This window comes from Cyphellophora attinorum (genome assembly GCF_001299255.1).
Source record: "Cyphellophora attinorum strain CBS 131958 chromosome Unknown Contig39, whole genome shotgun sequence".
Lineage (NCBI taxonomy): Eukaryota > Fungi > Ascomycota > Eurotiomycetes > Chaetothyriales > Cyphellophoraceae > Cyphellophora > Cyphellophora attinorum.
Window position 1 is genome coordinate 59,989 of NW_017253267.1, and position 15,322 is coordinate 75,310.

General features: G+C 52.8%; 4 protein-coding genes across 4 annotated transcripts; 2 read left to right on the plus strand and 2 right to left on the minus strand.

The window, feature by feature from the left end:
• Positions 1-585: 585 nt before the first annotated feature.
• AB675_10944 (Protein rad9) lies at positions 586-5,732 on the plus strand (the record flags this gene model as incomplete). Its single annotated transcript, XM_018139749.1, has 2 exons — positions 586-2,577; positions 2,622-5,732. The coding sequence occupies 2 exons, from the start codon at positions 586-588 to the stop codon at positions 5,730-5,732; spliced, it is 5,103 nt and encodes a 1,700-aa protein (XP_017995453.1).
• A 1,393-nt stretch (positions 5,733-7,125) lies between these two features.
• AB675_10945 (putative WD repeat-containing protein) lies at positions 7,126-10,059 on the plus strand (the record flags this gene model as incomplete). Its single annotated transcript, XM_018139750.1, has 3 exons — positions 7,126-7,191; positions 7,242-7,408; positions 7,458-10,059. 3 exons carry the CDS (start codon positions 7,126-7,128, stop codon positions 10,057-10,059), a joined length of 2,835 nt encoding a protein of 944 aa, XP_017995494.1.
• Positions 10,060-10,617: 558 nt separating this feature from the next.
• AB675_10946 (Aquaporin-1) lies at positions 10,618-11,720 on the minus strand (the record flags this gene model as incomplete). The annotated part of the gene is made up of 3 exons (XM_018139751.1): positions 10,618-10,976; positions 11,035-11,335; positions 11,403-11,720. The coding sequence occupies 3 exons, from the start codon at positions 11,718-11,720 to the stop codon at positions 10,618-10,620; spliced, it is 978 nt and encodes a 325-aa protein (XP_017995477.1).
• A 1,460-nt stretch (positions 11,721-13,180) lies between these two features.
• On the minus strand, positions 13,181-15,262 carry AB675_10947 (uncharacterized protein; the record flags this gene model as incomplete). Its single annotated transcript, XM_018139752.1, has 1 exon — positions 13,181-15,262. The coding sequence occupies one exon, from the start codon at positions 15,260-15,262 to the stop codon at positions 13,181-13,183; it is 2,082 nt and encodes a 693-aa protein (XP_017995521.1).
• Between the last annotated feature and the right edge of the window lie 60 nt (positions 15,263-15,322).

The window sequence follows — 15,322 nt, forward strand, 5'->3', positions numbered from 1 at the left end:
TAGCTTGTCTCTGAGCGTAGACGGAAAAGCGCTGGGTTTTGATCTGGAGGTGACCACTTTCGACGAGGTGTCTTTTGTAAACTTTGAGCAGTCATCGCATTGAATCATGTCATCCTTGTTCTCTCCTGGGATGACTCGCGGTAACAGCGAGCCACACGCATCACAGAATAGTAGACTGCCGATAGCGACCATTTTGGATGGCTCTCAGATATCGCTCACCTCTGGATCGAGACTGTTTTGCTCTGAATATGAAACGGTGAATGACAATAATTTGATCTTCACTGCCGGACTTGAAGCCAAGGCTGAGATTTTTAGCCTTGCATCGAGACCCCTGCTACCCCAGTGACTGCCCTGCAGCCCGCGATTTCGTCTACTCCAAAGTTCAGACGCAAACACAACATTCAACATCTCGCAGTTTGCTGCTCCTTCCATCTGCTTGATTCATCGAGAAGAGAAGCTACCTTAGTATCGATGGGCAACGACGCCGCCCTTACTCTCCTCCGATCGCCCTTGCCGTCGTCTTTGAGTGCTACCAGTCGATAGTCCTGCTGGTAATTCAATGGCACAGATGCGTAGAGACTGATCATGTCTCAGCCGTCGAAAGAGCAGGCACCGCTTCCGCCATACCGACGACCGCTTACTTTTGCTGAAGCTCTCCGGTTCACACCACTGACAACCTCGCCTCTTCAGCCTTCTGACCAGATTCCGCTTCCCAGAGTTGGTCACCAATCACAACATGTGCCCTTCACATCTGCTGTGGATCGCAAAGTGGTAGCAGGCATCAAAATCACACCGAAGGTACACGATGAGCTTCAAAGACTACTCGAAGCCCAATCTTTATCCGAGTTCAAGTTCAAGAGGCAGCCGAAACCAAATAGTGCAGATGCTCCAGCACCAGAACTTTCTACGCTTGCCAGACATGTCTACGAGGGCAATCCGCTCGATGTCGCCTACCGACCAGATAGCACACAGCCGCTGAATGCCCAGTTCCCAGTCACCAAGGCGAAAGCTGCTCACGACTCCGCATTTCAACAGAATTTCATACTTGAAGTGCCAAACAAGCAGCCTGTGGCCAACTCAGCTACCCGTCCAGTCATCCAGATCCGGCAGCCTGAAGGTTTTCGTCCTCAAGACTATGCTCGTGCACCAGACTCGCCAAAGCGACGCAAGCTGGACAATGGAGATCTCGATGCCGCTCGAGCCCTACGACAACGAACACAGCGAGAGCTTGGCGATCATAGCCTCCACCAGCTTCAAAACCTGCTTGATACCATCTCGCAAGCCAGGAGCCAGTTCGAAGATGCCGGGACGGAGTTCGCAGGCCCACAAGTGTCAGCATTGCTTGAGCCAGGTCATGAAGACGATGACTTACCGTACCGACTCACGAGTAGTGCCCTAGAAAAGCTTCGAGCGCGACTCAGTAGCCTGGTCGATCTGAAACGCTTAGGCGAAGTGTCACAGGACGACATTCAGCAGCTGAGGCAATTGTGTGAAGGCTCGATCAAGAGAACACAGACTCTCAATTTGAGGCTCGAAGACAATCCTACTGAAGAGGAGGTCGAAGAGTGGCAGAAGAGGCTCATCATCGCCGAGTCTGGACTTGGATCCGCGTCGGTCTATCTTTTCACCGCTATGGGAGACAAGCCGGTTGAGGTCGACGCAGATATTTTGATGGCCACGACTGCTGCCTTGGAGAATGTTTTCGATTCCTGCCTGGTTCCAGTCATTCAATCTCGACCAGATGGACAAAGCGCGTATCTCTTTCAGCAAGCTTCCCGCAATGAAGCGATTTTGAAACGGCTGCTGGACGCTGGCCGCAAGTTACTCGAGCAACTGTCACTCGCATGCGTGCAGGTCAGCGAGGCATCAATCTGTCAAGTACCGACAGAGTTTCTGGCTGCTAGGCTTATCTTCGTGCAAAACTCAAACAAGGAAAAGACTGCGGCTATGAATCCCAAAGCATACGAGAGAACCAGAAAATCAGTCATGTCATCCCTCGCACGACTGTTTGCAGCATTCCCTGGCGACAGAAAGCCTATTCTCGATGAGATCCTGGTGTCGCTTGACAAAGTGCCTTCCACAAGCCGCAGCGCTCGTCAGTATACTCTGGGCGAAGGCAAGAATGTCATGCTTGTCTCCGCACTCCTCCTACAACTTGTCCAGACTTGCGTGTTGGGCAGTGGTCGGCGCACTAGGTCTCGTCTTCGCAACCGCAGCGATGACCACAGCGATTCCAATGACGTGGACAGTGAAAGCGAGTCTGATCAGGCAGCCGAACCAGACGCCGTATCTTCACTTCGGAACAAAGCAGACGAGTTGTACAGTGCTGCATTCAAGACGAGTCAAGAGATTGTCTACTATCTAATAGACAAAGCTTCCGGGGTCTCAAAGACTGGCGATTCGCCTTATCGCAACATTCTCGACCTGTTCATTGAGGACCTGGTCACTCTGCTTCTATTGCCAGAATGGCCCGCGGCCGCTCTCACCCTCGAAGTTGTCTTTCAGAGAATGACCTTGCTTGCCCGCACTGACAAAGCCGCGGGAGTCAAAAACATGGCACTGGAGTCGCTCGGAACCGTCGGCGCAGCATTGCAGCTTCGAAAAAGGCCGCGCAAGACCAGGCTGCGCTCTTGGACAAAGGTGACGGTGCTTCTTCAGATGTTGCCGGCACGCTCGTGCAATTCACTAACGATCAATTCTCACGTACTTTGAGTGCCGAAGAGCTCCTGGGTCCACAAGGGCCATTTGTCCTGACATGTCGGCATTACAATCTGCAGCACGCTAAGAAAGATGCAAAGACACTGAGATCTCGCTCATCACATAGCTTCTTTCTAGCTCAATACGCCACCATGTTCTGTCGCCGCGTGGAGCACGATGCTGATGACGCCCAAAGCTTGCTCGACGAGATTGAGGAGGCTAGCTCGGAGACTTCGTCCGTCGCCCACATCGACGAAATAATGCCACGCGAAGCTCAGCTGGCGTATACACTGAGCGTTCTGAATCTTCCCATATGCCAGAGATATGGATCGATTGCCCAGACGCTGCTCGCCTCATTGTCGAGTGAGCAAGCGCACGTACGAAGCCGGAGCATCAAAAGCATCGTTACGATGCTGGAGACTGATCCGTCTCTTCTGGATTCGCAAGAGTTGCAGATTGACCAGTACATCTTTCCGTGCGCATCCGATGATTCTGCGCTGGTCAGAGACGCTGCCCTTTCTCTAATTTTCCATTTCCTCATCTCCAGGCCTGCGTACGAGGAACGTGGATTCAAGAAGCTCATAGAGTGCACCAAGGATGACAAGATTGGCGTGCAAAAGCGATCGATCGGGCATCTGGCTGAGATCTACGCACGCGACGCAAGACCGTATCTGAGAGCGTCCATTGCAGAGACATTTCTCCGACGGACTTTAGACGTCGAGGAGTCTGTCGCCGAACTCGCTTGTCGAAGTTTGCTTGATGCCTGGTTCACCAGCAACTTCGCCCTCGCCAAGGAAGCAAGAGACTCGGCACGGGCTGTCGTTGCTATCGAAGATCTTACAGCACATATGGTGGCTACGTTGGACCGTGATCGCGAACTGCTGGAATTGCCGCCGTTGCTAACACGTTTCCTGTTGTGGCAGTCTAAGGACTCGAAAGCTGCGGCAGATTTCAACGAGCTTCTCAGCCGGATCAGCGAGAGACTGTTCAACATTATCATCGCTGCACAGGCTGATCCATCCAGTCTCGAGCTGCTTGTTTGTCTAGCGGAAGCCCGGCCTCAATCGCTTGCGCCTGCCCAACTGTCACATTTGCGGCAGTATCTGAAATTCAGCAATTCAGAAGATCTCAAGATGTTCAAGGCAGTTCTTGCCATCTTTCAGCACGTACTACCACACTTGTCGTCATCGCACCACACTCTTCTCGATGAGATCCGAGGCGACATTCGCCAATCGATCACCAAGCTACGCCTTCGGAGCGACCTGGACCAGGTCTTCTTGTGCCTGAGGGCAATCGAGGACGTTGTGCCTATGCCAGAACGTTACGTTGCGATGATACGCTCAATTATTGGACAACTTGACAAGGCGTCATCGGATCAGCGCCGTCGATTCATTGTCATCCTCGGCTCTCTCGGCAAGCACCTCGACGTTGAGAAATTTGTCTTGAGGGGACTGATTGATTCGTACAAGGGCGGTCCAATCGCTGGATTCCTGGCCGACACAGTCTACCCTTACGTCACTCGGCCTGACACAGAGGCAGTGCAATTGACTGCGCTGGACAGCCTAGGCTGTATCTGTCAAGCCTCGCCTGCTCAATACACCAAAGGCCGGGTGTTAGACTTATTCATTGACTGCCTGCAGCAGACGGATGGGTCGAGCTCCCGTTCGTACGCGCTGAGAACATTTCATGATCTGTTCACCAGTCTCAGCGAGCCTCAGGCAGAATCTGGCGAGTCAAAGGAAGACGCGGACACTGTACAGGACCTGAAACGTATGGGAGGCAATAATAAGGTGCAGGGTAATAGCAGCGCCACATCTCAGCTGGCAACGAAGATCTTCGGGCCCATCAAAAAGATCGCCCTCGAGACTCTGGGCTCAGATTTGCTTTTGGCTGGACGCACGATTGCCAGTATGTCAAAGCATGGCATGTTTCACCCGAAAGACTATGCTGGTGTTTTCATCGCCCTACAAACTGCACAGGACCCCGACGTTCGAGAGCTCTTCAACCAGGCCCATGCTAAATCTCACGGTTTGCACGAATCCGTGTGGGAACGTGAATATGTGGGCGCCGTTCAAGAAGCCTTCCGATATCAGTTCAACACAGCCGAAGACCCGTCCGGAAGCCATCAGGGTCAAGCTAAGCTGGCCGCGTGCTTTGCCACGATCAACACAAGCGGTTCCAAGTACGTGAAGAAGTTCGTCAGCAACATTATTACCAGGATCAATACCGACCCAGCCAAAATAGACATTTCGGAGCCTCGCCCATATCACTTGTTATTCGTGCGCTTTGTGGCGCAAAATCTGGCGTTCTTCGACTACACCAAGATGGAAGATCTGCTGCATACTATACTCCAACTGGAGATTGTGTTCAGCAAGAACGGCGGTGAAATTGCGCAGGCGATCGAAAGCACCCTTCCTCTCACGAAAGCTAGCACGCCAGATGCCACAGTGAACGGCATAGGAGACGAGCAGGTTGTCGTCAACGGAGAGGATTCGACCGCGGTTGTAGCGACTCAAGAAAACATCAGCGCCATCGATCAAGATCGGCTCAAGCGACTTGCAACGGCGGCGTGCGCAGTGACGGTGATATCGGAAGCTCGCTCTCACCTGAAGCGGCAGTACGGCATCACGCGTGACGTTCGCGCAACCATGGCGCAAAATCAGCAGGCCAAAGAGAAGGCCAAGGTTCCAGTCAAGGTCCACGGCATTACAGGCGAGCGGTTTTGGTCGCAGACCACTGCTATTTTGTCATCACTAGACTCGCCGGAGGCCATGCTGCAACGCTGCCGAGACTTCCATGGGCTCATGAACGTTGATGAGGATGTTATTGTAGGGGATGATGGGGAGGAGGCGCAGACCAGTATCGAAGGAGATGGGTACATGGCACCGACGCCAAAAGGCAAGAAGAGAAAGGCCAATGGTTCTGTTGGAGGCACCCCACGGAAGAGAGGACGGCCGAAGAAGACGACGACACCATCTCGTCGGTCATCTAGTGCTTCGTCGCGAGATGATCCCGACGCCGACTTCATGGGTTGAGCACACATGTTGCGAATCGGCATTTGCAGGCGCAAACAGTACCTGGACCGCTGTCCGAGTGGGTGGTGCATACGCGAGGCAGGACTTATGATTTCATGATTTCAAAAGAAGATACCCCATACAGTTTCGGGCTGCTCGCAGCGAGATAGAGCATAGGTAACCGCAAGTAGGCTTGCTGCGGTACGGCACGACCGGGCGAGCGTTTCATAGACAAGAAAGAGTCTGCGAAAGGCAGTATTGCATTCTATTGATGGTTTCTTCGGTGCACAACTTCCATGCTTTGCACAAAAACAAGCTATGCACCGAGACTCGGAACGTGTTTAACCTTGGAAGTCCTTGGGGCTTTTTGCAACTGCCCTTGGCACTTGTATTCTAGCGGGTGATCATGACTTCACCGCGGCGGCTCTCTCCGGGCTTCCATACCAATGCTCGACCGACCTTATATCGCTGCTGCCTCAAGTCGGAAGTCGCCTGTGGAAGCCTCTGCGCCGACAACATGCTCCGACCTCGTCAACGCTGCACCAGACATCTGCAATTATCTGAGCAATTATCTCAGGCGCAGTCATCCTCATTGTATGGGCTGACATGTGCCGACCATGCAGCTTAGTTAGCACGCCTCGCATGCATCCCGGTTTGAGCGACCATCACCCATAAAGTTACATCCCCTCTCGCTAAACGGTTCTCGATGCGGACCCTGCGCATTCATCTCTAAGATCCGGCTACGATAAATCTCCAGTGGTCAAGTTGATATGCGCCAACACCGCTGTGTAGTGTCGTACAGTGACAGTGCTTAGCTTCTTATACATTGCTCGCCCACGAGCTATACCGCTGGCTGTTGTTTTGAAAGAAGCTCTAGAAGCAGTCAACGGCCATGAGCCACTCCCACGTGCGAATTCGTATTCTAAACCCCTCCCACTGGCTGTCCAGAGAGTATGATATCGGCCGCAAACTCTCCGGATGCTCCGGCTCCCCACAGCAAGAACCCAATTGCAATCGTCGTCCAGAGCGACACAGCTCTCGACAGTCTCAGTAATGCTCTGCCCGAAAAGCATCAGCGTGCTAGTGATGGCAAAGGTACGCACAGCAAGATTAGGGCTTCTCTGAACTGGAGGCCTGTCCCAGTTGCGACTTCTATACTTATACACATACATTCCCTTGCGAATCCTACCACACGCTTCTGCTGCTGCGTTCGCATCTTTGCCTCGACTGAGATGAACCTGCTACGCGCGGCCGAGTGTCTCATTTCGCTCCCATACGGCCGCCTGTTATGACCCACCACCCACTGGTCACCTGTTTCCACGTATGCTGACTGTGTGACCCTACCGATTCAGCCGCCCCTCAACTCGATACGAAACCGGTACACAGGATTTCTGACAGATCTGGAGGCCTCAAAATGAATCCAGTCTCACCCCAGTTAGAACAACACGATGTCCTGTCACCTATCGACCCTATATCGCGCGTAAGATCATGCACGGTACTTGTTCATGACACTAGCTAACGTTGTGCTAGCAAATATTCGAGCGTACAACCTCCCGTCAGAACCACAGTCCGACTGCCGCCAATGCATCCTCCGGAAACTTCGCGACAGTCCTCACCAAGTCCGCGGAGGGCGTCGGTGATCTGCGGCGCATAGATACGTCGGCAAGCAGTAGGATCAGCACCGGCAAAGACAAGAAGTCGGTACTTCCCAACCAGGGCGTATGCGCCGGCTGACTGTTGTCACAGAAAGGGTGTATCGTTCCTGAGTCGGATCATGGGAAGTAAGAAACGCGACGAAGAAGCAGAAGAAGTACGAGACCAGATCTCCGAGATATCTGACAACCGATCGAGCGGACACGACGTCGAAGTGTTTTCCGATCCCGTCGGTTTCATCCCTCGGTTTCCCGCCCCACCAAAATACATAAAGGTCAAAGCGCAGAATCGGAAACAGAGAGACTTTGATAGACTATTCCTGGCGCAGGTCCTGCTCGAGGAAAAGAAGAAGGCCCGTACCAAGCCACCTTCGATAGACACCAAAATTCATGGCATCAATGAGGTACCACAGGAGCCCGAAAAGCCTCCGGGTCGAAATAAGAGCAATGCGATATGGGCAGCCGAGTTCTCCCGGGATGGCAAGTACTTGGCCGCTGCGGGACAGGACATGAAGTTGAGGGTATGGCAAGTCCTGTCGACACCAGAGGAGCGAGCGGCAGACGAGCAGGCAGCGGTGGACGGGTCGGATGATGGCAACAATGTACGACTTAATGCGCCCGTATTCAGACAGAAGCTCATCCGTGAATACGACGGGCACACGTCAAGCATTCTGGACCTGAGCTGGAGTAAGAATAATTTCCTCTTGTCCTCGTCCATGGACAAGACTGTTCGTTTGTACCATGTCACACGAGAAGAGTGCTTATGTGCATTCAAGCATAACGACTTTGTTACATCGATTTCATTCCATCCTCGAGACGACCGCTTTTTCTTAGCTGGATCGCTGGACTCGAGGATACGTTTATGGAGTATTCCGGACAAGACCGTGGCCTACATGCAACAGACGCCCGACATGGTCACTGCTGTGGCGTTCACACCAGATGGCAAGACTTCGATCGCTGGATGTCTCAATGGGATATGCATTTTGCACGATACCGAAGGGCTGAAGCCCCACTCGCAAATACATGTCAAATCTGCCCGTGGCAAGAACTCGAAAGGAAGCAAAGTCACGGGCATTGACACGATCGCAATAGCTCGTCTGAACGGTCCACCTGATGTCAAGCTTCTCATCACGAGCAACGATTCAAGAATACGAATGTACAATATGAAGGATCGAAATCTGGAGATCAAATTCAGAGGACACGAGAATACCTGCAGTCAGATCCGTGCTACTTTTAGTGACGACGGCAAATTTGTTGTTTGTGGAAGTGAGGACAAGAAGGTTTACGTTTGGCCGACCGGATCACTGGAGAGGCCCGACAGCGACAAGCGACCCATGGAAGTATTCGAGGCGCACTCGAGCATTGTCACACTGGCTCTGATGGTCTCGACAAAGACGAAGCGGACACTGGCGCAATCCGGCGATCCGCTATATGATTTGTGCAACCCACCGCCAGTCACATTGGTCAGTCGCGCGGAATCGGTGATATCGTCGAAAGCGCCCACGATGCAGAGCGGCGGATCGGACGCGGGAGAGCGGAAGTCGAGTTCACCGAAGCGCGCCCCGGAATCGCCAGCGTATCTCGCTCGTCATGCGCATGCCGGTGGCCACATCTTTATCACCGCCGACTATACCGGTCAAATCAAGGTCTTCCGACAAGACTGTGCCTACCAGAAGCGACGCACTGAATCGTGGGATTCCAACTCGGCAAGAAAGATGCTAGCCCGTTCCGGTTCGGTTCGACGTAGTTCGATCGGGTCGTCCGTTCACCGGGCATCTCTAAACATCGACGCGAAGAACAATCGCTCAGCTGACCGAATCCTCAGCTGGCGGAATTCGATTTCCGTCAACGGCAGTACCAACGGCAATACCGTGGTAACGTCCACTTCCGAGTCAAATTTCCGCGAAGTCCTAAGTGAAAGCCCCAGCCGCGATACATCACCAAGTAGGAAATGGTCTCATCGCTTGTCGCTGCGATCCTCGCCTCGCCGCACTTCCCTGAGCAACAGCGTCAACGCCAAAACGAATAAAGATCCATCACCTTTGATCGGCTCCGCGTCGAACAGCGCCAACATCGCTGTCTCGCTCGCACCGCCGCAGACACCGGACTCGGCTCAGAACAGCTTTCATTCCGCCAAGTCACCAATCACACACGCCCTTTCGAAGCCGCCGCTAACCCGCGCCGATGAGTCGAATACCTCTGGCGTCTCTTCCGTAGCCACGTCCCTCCAGGAAATCACCACCAACCCAACCAATCACGAGATCCCGCATGATACGGGCAACTCGCTCTTTCTGATCGACGGCCAGAGCTTTCAGGCGTGGGACATGGAGCACAATGTCCTTCCTATGGTGCAGCGCTTGCCTCGGACGCCCGGCTTATTGGGCGAGAACGGGGAGCGGTTCGCTGCGGAGCGGGATGGGAGAGTTGGTGGTGGTGGGGACTATCTTGACGCTCGTGGCGGCGGAGAGCGGGAGCAATTGGTCAGGGGAAATAGTTATGGGAGTCGCGAGGGAAGCGTGTTGAGTCAGTTGAGCAGTGAGATTGGCAGTGCGGAGAATGAAGAGCAGGAAGAAGTGGGTGAGGAGGGAGGGGAGAGTGAGGTGGCGTGTAAGAATTGTGGGAATACGACGTTTAAGGCTACCATGGGGACGAGGGGGCATCGGTTGCGTTGTCGGGGTTGTGGGACTGCGATGTGACGGGACGGGCGGGAGATTGGGTGGTCGGGCTCATTTGAGAATAGCTGGTTTGAGCGTGCTGAATCTTATGAGCTTGTACAGGATATATATCTCTGTGGTATGCGGAAGTCTCGGGGGCTAATGAGTGGTCAAGGACTTGGCGGAGAAGAAGGACGCTGTCGGTGAAACGATCGGCGAACACGCCTCAGCATAACGTGTAAGATAAGATCGAAGGAAGTTACCAAGCTGTGGAAGTAAGAGCTGGGAAGTTTGTCTACTCTGTGGCAGGCAACTCTACAGCGTCCTCTAGCTAGAATTGCTGCATGTTTCTCCCCATCATTTCTAATGCTCTAGTGAGGCTCATCTCAACCCATAAACTTGATTAGCGGAAATATGGCAAGCCTTCGAAGCCACCCAGACCAAGACAACTGAACGAGCAACACCCAGGCTTGAACACCTTAGAATCAGTATAGAGAACGCCGGTACTTCTGTCCGCAACCTGGCTACCAACTCCCCACGCTTCAGTCGTGATGAATAGTCGTAAGGAATAGTATATGTAGTCGGTGTGGCATAGCACCCCTAGCTCCTTCTGTTGGGCGTTCCGTTGGTCATTCCGTTCGTCATACCGTTCGTCATCCCGTTGGGCATACCGTTGGTCATCCCGTTGGTCATTCCGTTGGTCGGTCCGTTGGTTGTGCCGTTGGCTATCATGTTGTGCTTCCGTTCTTGTTCGGTATTAGCTGGCGCAACAGCTTCCGGATCCGGATTCGCCGTTTCGTACTCGAGTGACTTGATGAGCTTGAGCAGCAACACGGCCAGAATAGACCCGGCAAGTGGCCCAACCCAATAGACCCACTGTGTACTTTCAAAGGATCTGATGGCAACAGCTGGCGCCAGCGAACGGGCCGGATTCAGGGATCCGCCAGTCCAGAACACACCTTGCCATATGATTAGCATCAAGTGCACTGGACATGTTCCACAACGAGATAGACCTACCAGTAAGCTCAGCAATGAAGAGCGCCAGACCGATACCCACCGGTGCGATGAAATTTCCCTGGTGCTTCTCGGCCGCCAGCATGAATATCGTGAAGCAAAGCATTGCTGTGAGTAGCATCTCGATGATGACTCCCTGCGCTATGGTTGTTGTGGCGCTCAGAGTTGTGCTCACGTTGAGTGCGCCGGTGAAGAGGGCTTGCGTGACATACGCCGCAATTATAGCTCCGACGATCTGTGTGATGAACAGTAGAATGCCACGGACCACGCTGATCGCGCCGACTAGGACCATGCCGACGGTGACCTACGCAATCAGCTCGGGCTCTGCAAGCCAAGCAGTCTGTCGAGACTATGTTCTGAATGAGACTTACAGCAGGATTGAAAAGTCCGCCACTGATTCTGAAGAACACCCACGCATTTACCGCCAGGGAGAATCCGAAGGCAAGGCTGATATACAGTAACTGTGCTGGGTTCTTCTGCTGTGTCTCTGTAATGACCGTCGTTCCTGTGTTGGTGTTTGACGCGACATTAGCCACTTGCGTGCCGGCGAAGGCAAAGAACAGGAACGAAATGGTTCCGCAGAGTTCGCCTAGAACGGCAACTATATGGCCTCTTGCTGAAGGTGGGAGAGATCGTAGTGCTCTGGTGATTGGGGAGCGATCATTGTGGGCGGGCGCATCTGCATTCATCTTTCTGGTTAGGGGCTGAGAGCTGGGCGGCGATGAATAGTAACTTGATGTCTATCTCTTTGTGATTGCGAGAGCACCGAGGATACCGAAGATGATGGCGGTATGCAGCTTACGCACGAGAAAGCATGTTGACCTCTAGACTGGTCGCACTTGCCTTTCTAATATACGGTACCTAACATGTCGATTGGAAGGTTAGTTGTACGTCACCGTCGTCTGTAAGTAGTCCATGGACCTTGAGTTTCTCACATTCTACAGCAAATCGGTATAATGGAGGGTGCGAGAAGTTGGTACCGTGTGGAGGGAAGTCAAAAAGATTAGATTTCGAGGAGACGTAGAAAACGTATCTTTGCCCAGGAATTCGATGACCAGTGGCCATGCCTAGATCACGCGAATGTGTTCGATGTTAGATCGACTTCACTTGCGAGGCCACGAACCTCGGGTGCATGAAGACCGCTTTTCGCGCGGTCGTCGTAGTTGCGCCAGCCAGTGGTCTATTTCGACGATACTACATCGAACTCTGCTGGACTGGTCACCTTGGTGCCAAAGCACGCGCTCTTGGGGCTGGCACGTTCTCAACACTATCGATGAGCCTATCTCCCCTATTTCTTGGTCATTGCTCAAGTGTAAGAGCACGCGAGCGCTCTTGCCGGCTTGGAACTCATCTTCGCCGCGGTCGTGGTCCGCTGAAAACATGAGGTGTCGATTCAGCTGATGTGTGCTTTAGCATTCGCCCAGCGCCGGAGTGGACTCTAGCGTAATGCTAATCCCAGTATTGCTGGGGGCATCCCAGATTTTGCCAGGATTAAACATTCCCGAATCAGTATGCGCGCTCCATCTTACACCCCATTCGAGCTGATGGCGTCACTTAACTTCCGAGCAAGACTTTCAGACTAATCAGAAAAGGCCTCGAACTACTATGCCCATAAACGCTGTGCTAATCGACAGCGCTTAGTCGCAGCGTGAAGACTTACAACACCTATGTCGGAGTGGCGCAACGTATCAAGTCTTCGCGGTAGCATTCAGCTGAGGACAAGACCTTGTGTATCGTCACGAACGTAGATATGCAAGATGTGTTGTACGTCTGCTAAGTAGAAGACGTTATGTCAGTGACGTGGTGGATGTTCCAACGTTTTGTTGACACGATCATAGGAACACTAGGCATGCAGACGCCTGATTCGTAGAAATTGACCATTGGATCGAGGAAGGGTTGACGCAGTGGTTGATATACGCGGGAAGCAAGTGGTCGTGGGCTTGGCGGATTAGGAATCCAACCTACTTCACTTTCGACAGGCCTCTTATAGTCCAGCCAGCCGGGTGAGATCATGAGAACAGGAAGCAACTACGACTAAGATTCGAGCTCTTGTTGAGCATTTCATTCATCCGAAGTTTTTCGATGATTGTCAGAAGTGCAGTGATATTCCATGTTTCTACCACTTGCTCAGAACGAAACTGGAACAGCACTAGCTGAGCTGCAGAATAACCGTGTAATTACCGCCCTGTAAGTCCGACACGGTCACGATCTGAGCATCTTCCGAGCTTGATGATTGCCTCTTCACAACATCAAGTGCCTCCCCACTTCTTCTCGTCATGGTCCCAGTATCCAGATTTGTGACCGTCAAGCTGGCCAGTGTACCGTGGTACCTAATCCTCACTTCGCCCGAAGTGCTCTGCGGCGTACTCAACGTCACATTCAACCCTCCGTCTTCCATGGCTCGCGTACTTGTCGAGAAACTGCCCAAGTTGGTCTGGTAGCCTGCTTCGATATACTGCAGTCCACCTAGCTGTGGTTCGACCAACCATGTCTGTCCAGCGGCGGACGTAACCTGTAGACCGGCACCGAAGAATGTCAGGGTCGATGTAGGACCAGTAGCCCATCCGTGTGCGTGGGATATGCGAGGATCGTTCGAATATGGCGCATAATGTAAATCGCCGTTAGTAGAGTAGCCTTCGATGAATGTAGAGTTTGTCATTCTTGGATCATCAAGCATGAAGTCGCCCCACATCAGCTTTGTGAGGTTCACGGCAGCCTCCGGCCGTCCAGCAAGGTAATGCGCCTGCAACTCGAAACCGCTGATGAATGGGGAGACGGTGGAGCCGGCTTCAGGGGCTGGGGCGCCGTATGGTCCCCAGCGTGCTTGTAGGGCCCGAGAGACGTTGCTGGATCTTGCTGTACTCCCTGTCAGGTTGCTGACGATTGCCCATGCGTTGCCATCTTGTGGATGAAGGTCTGTCAGGGGCTGTGTATCGTTGTCTCGATACAGGTTCAATTCGCTGTCCCATAGACGGTCGTTCGCTGCAATCCGTATCTGGCTGGCAATCATTGGCCATGTTTCCACAAAATCAGAGGTGTCTTCCAAGATATTCGCGATCTTGATAGCCGTGGTCAGGACGTAATACAAAATAGCGTTAGCCTCGATGTTGTGGCCGCCCATGCCGAAACGCAGCCAATCGGCTGAGGTGGTGACATTTGCCAGACCCGTGTCATCAACGAAAGATAGCGAGAAGTTGAGGGCCAACTTGTATATGTCCCAGGTCTGTTCAAGGTATGACAGGTTTCCTGTGTATAGATAGTAGTCGTATATGTCCGTGAGACTGTGTAGGTGATATGTGAATGACCAAACCGGGAGTGCCGTGCCGAATGGCCTGCCGGCGTATGGAAGTGCACCTGAAGTATTTTGGAGGACAAGCAAGGAGTCGAGAGAGTCTCGGAGCATTTCCATATCGTAGGTAGAAACGAAGATGCCAGGTTGCGATATTAAGATATCGCCAGGCCACACCAAGCGGTCACGTTTCCCGCCATCGACAAGAACTGCCGTTCCATTTGAGATTGTGTAATTGTTGTACCACGGGAGAGGTTCAGTGATGTTGGATGTGGAGTTGACCTCACCAAGGTATATCAGCGAATTTCCAGCAGTCGGATCGATGGTACACAACTCGTTGGTGTATGCACCAGCATACCATACTCGATTGATCTGGTCATCCTCGCAATGGAAGAAACCTGTCTGGACTCCTTCAGCCAGCTGCTCGTCCGTGTAGTGCGGGACTGCGGTGTAGTACACGTGCAGGTCAGCTAGCGTCACATTGTCGGTCGAATCGTTGTGGTAGACGTTGAGGTAGCGAAAGCCGCCTCGCTGATACTGCTTTTCCGCTGTGTATTGCATTCCAGGTTGGACTGCCCACCAGAGTGCTTCGTCGATCCCAGAATCTGCCGTAGCGTCACATCCTTCCGAGCTGATCCATAAGCTGCTCTCTGTGAAGGATATGCCTATGTGGTCGTTCTGCCCTGAGACATCACTCACATTGAAGCTGACAAGTCCAGCTACGTTCTTGCCAAAGTCATAAGTCACCGCTGACTGACCGACGAAGGTGGTGGCTGCAGTTGTGCCGGTTGTGAGTTGCTCTGCATTCGAGACTGTACCATTGACATTGTACACGGACGCTGGTCGAAGTATCCGAGACCGTGGCGTCAAGACATACTCGGTATAAGGTACTTGTGCTTGTACCAGAGTGGTTCCGACGGTGATTAATCCAAGGAGTTTCATGTTGTTGACGACGCCATCCTGAGCTTGGAAAGTAGCTGAATGCTCTGGGTTTTATACTCG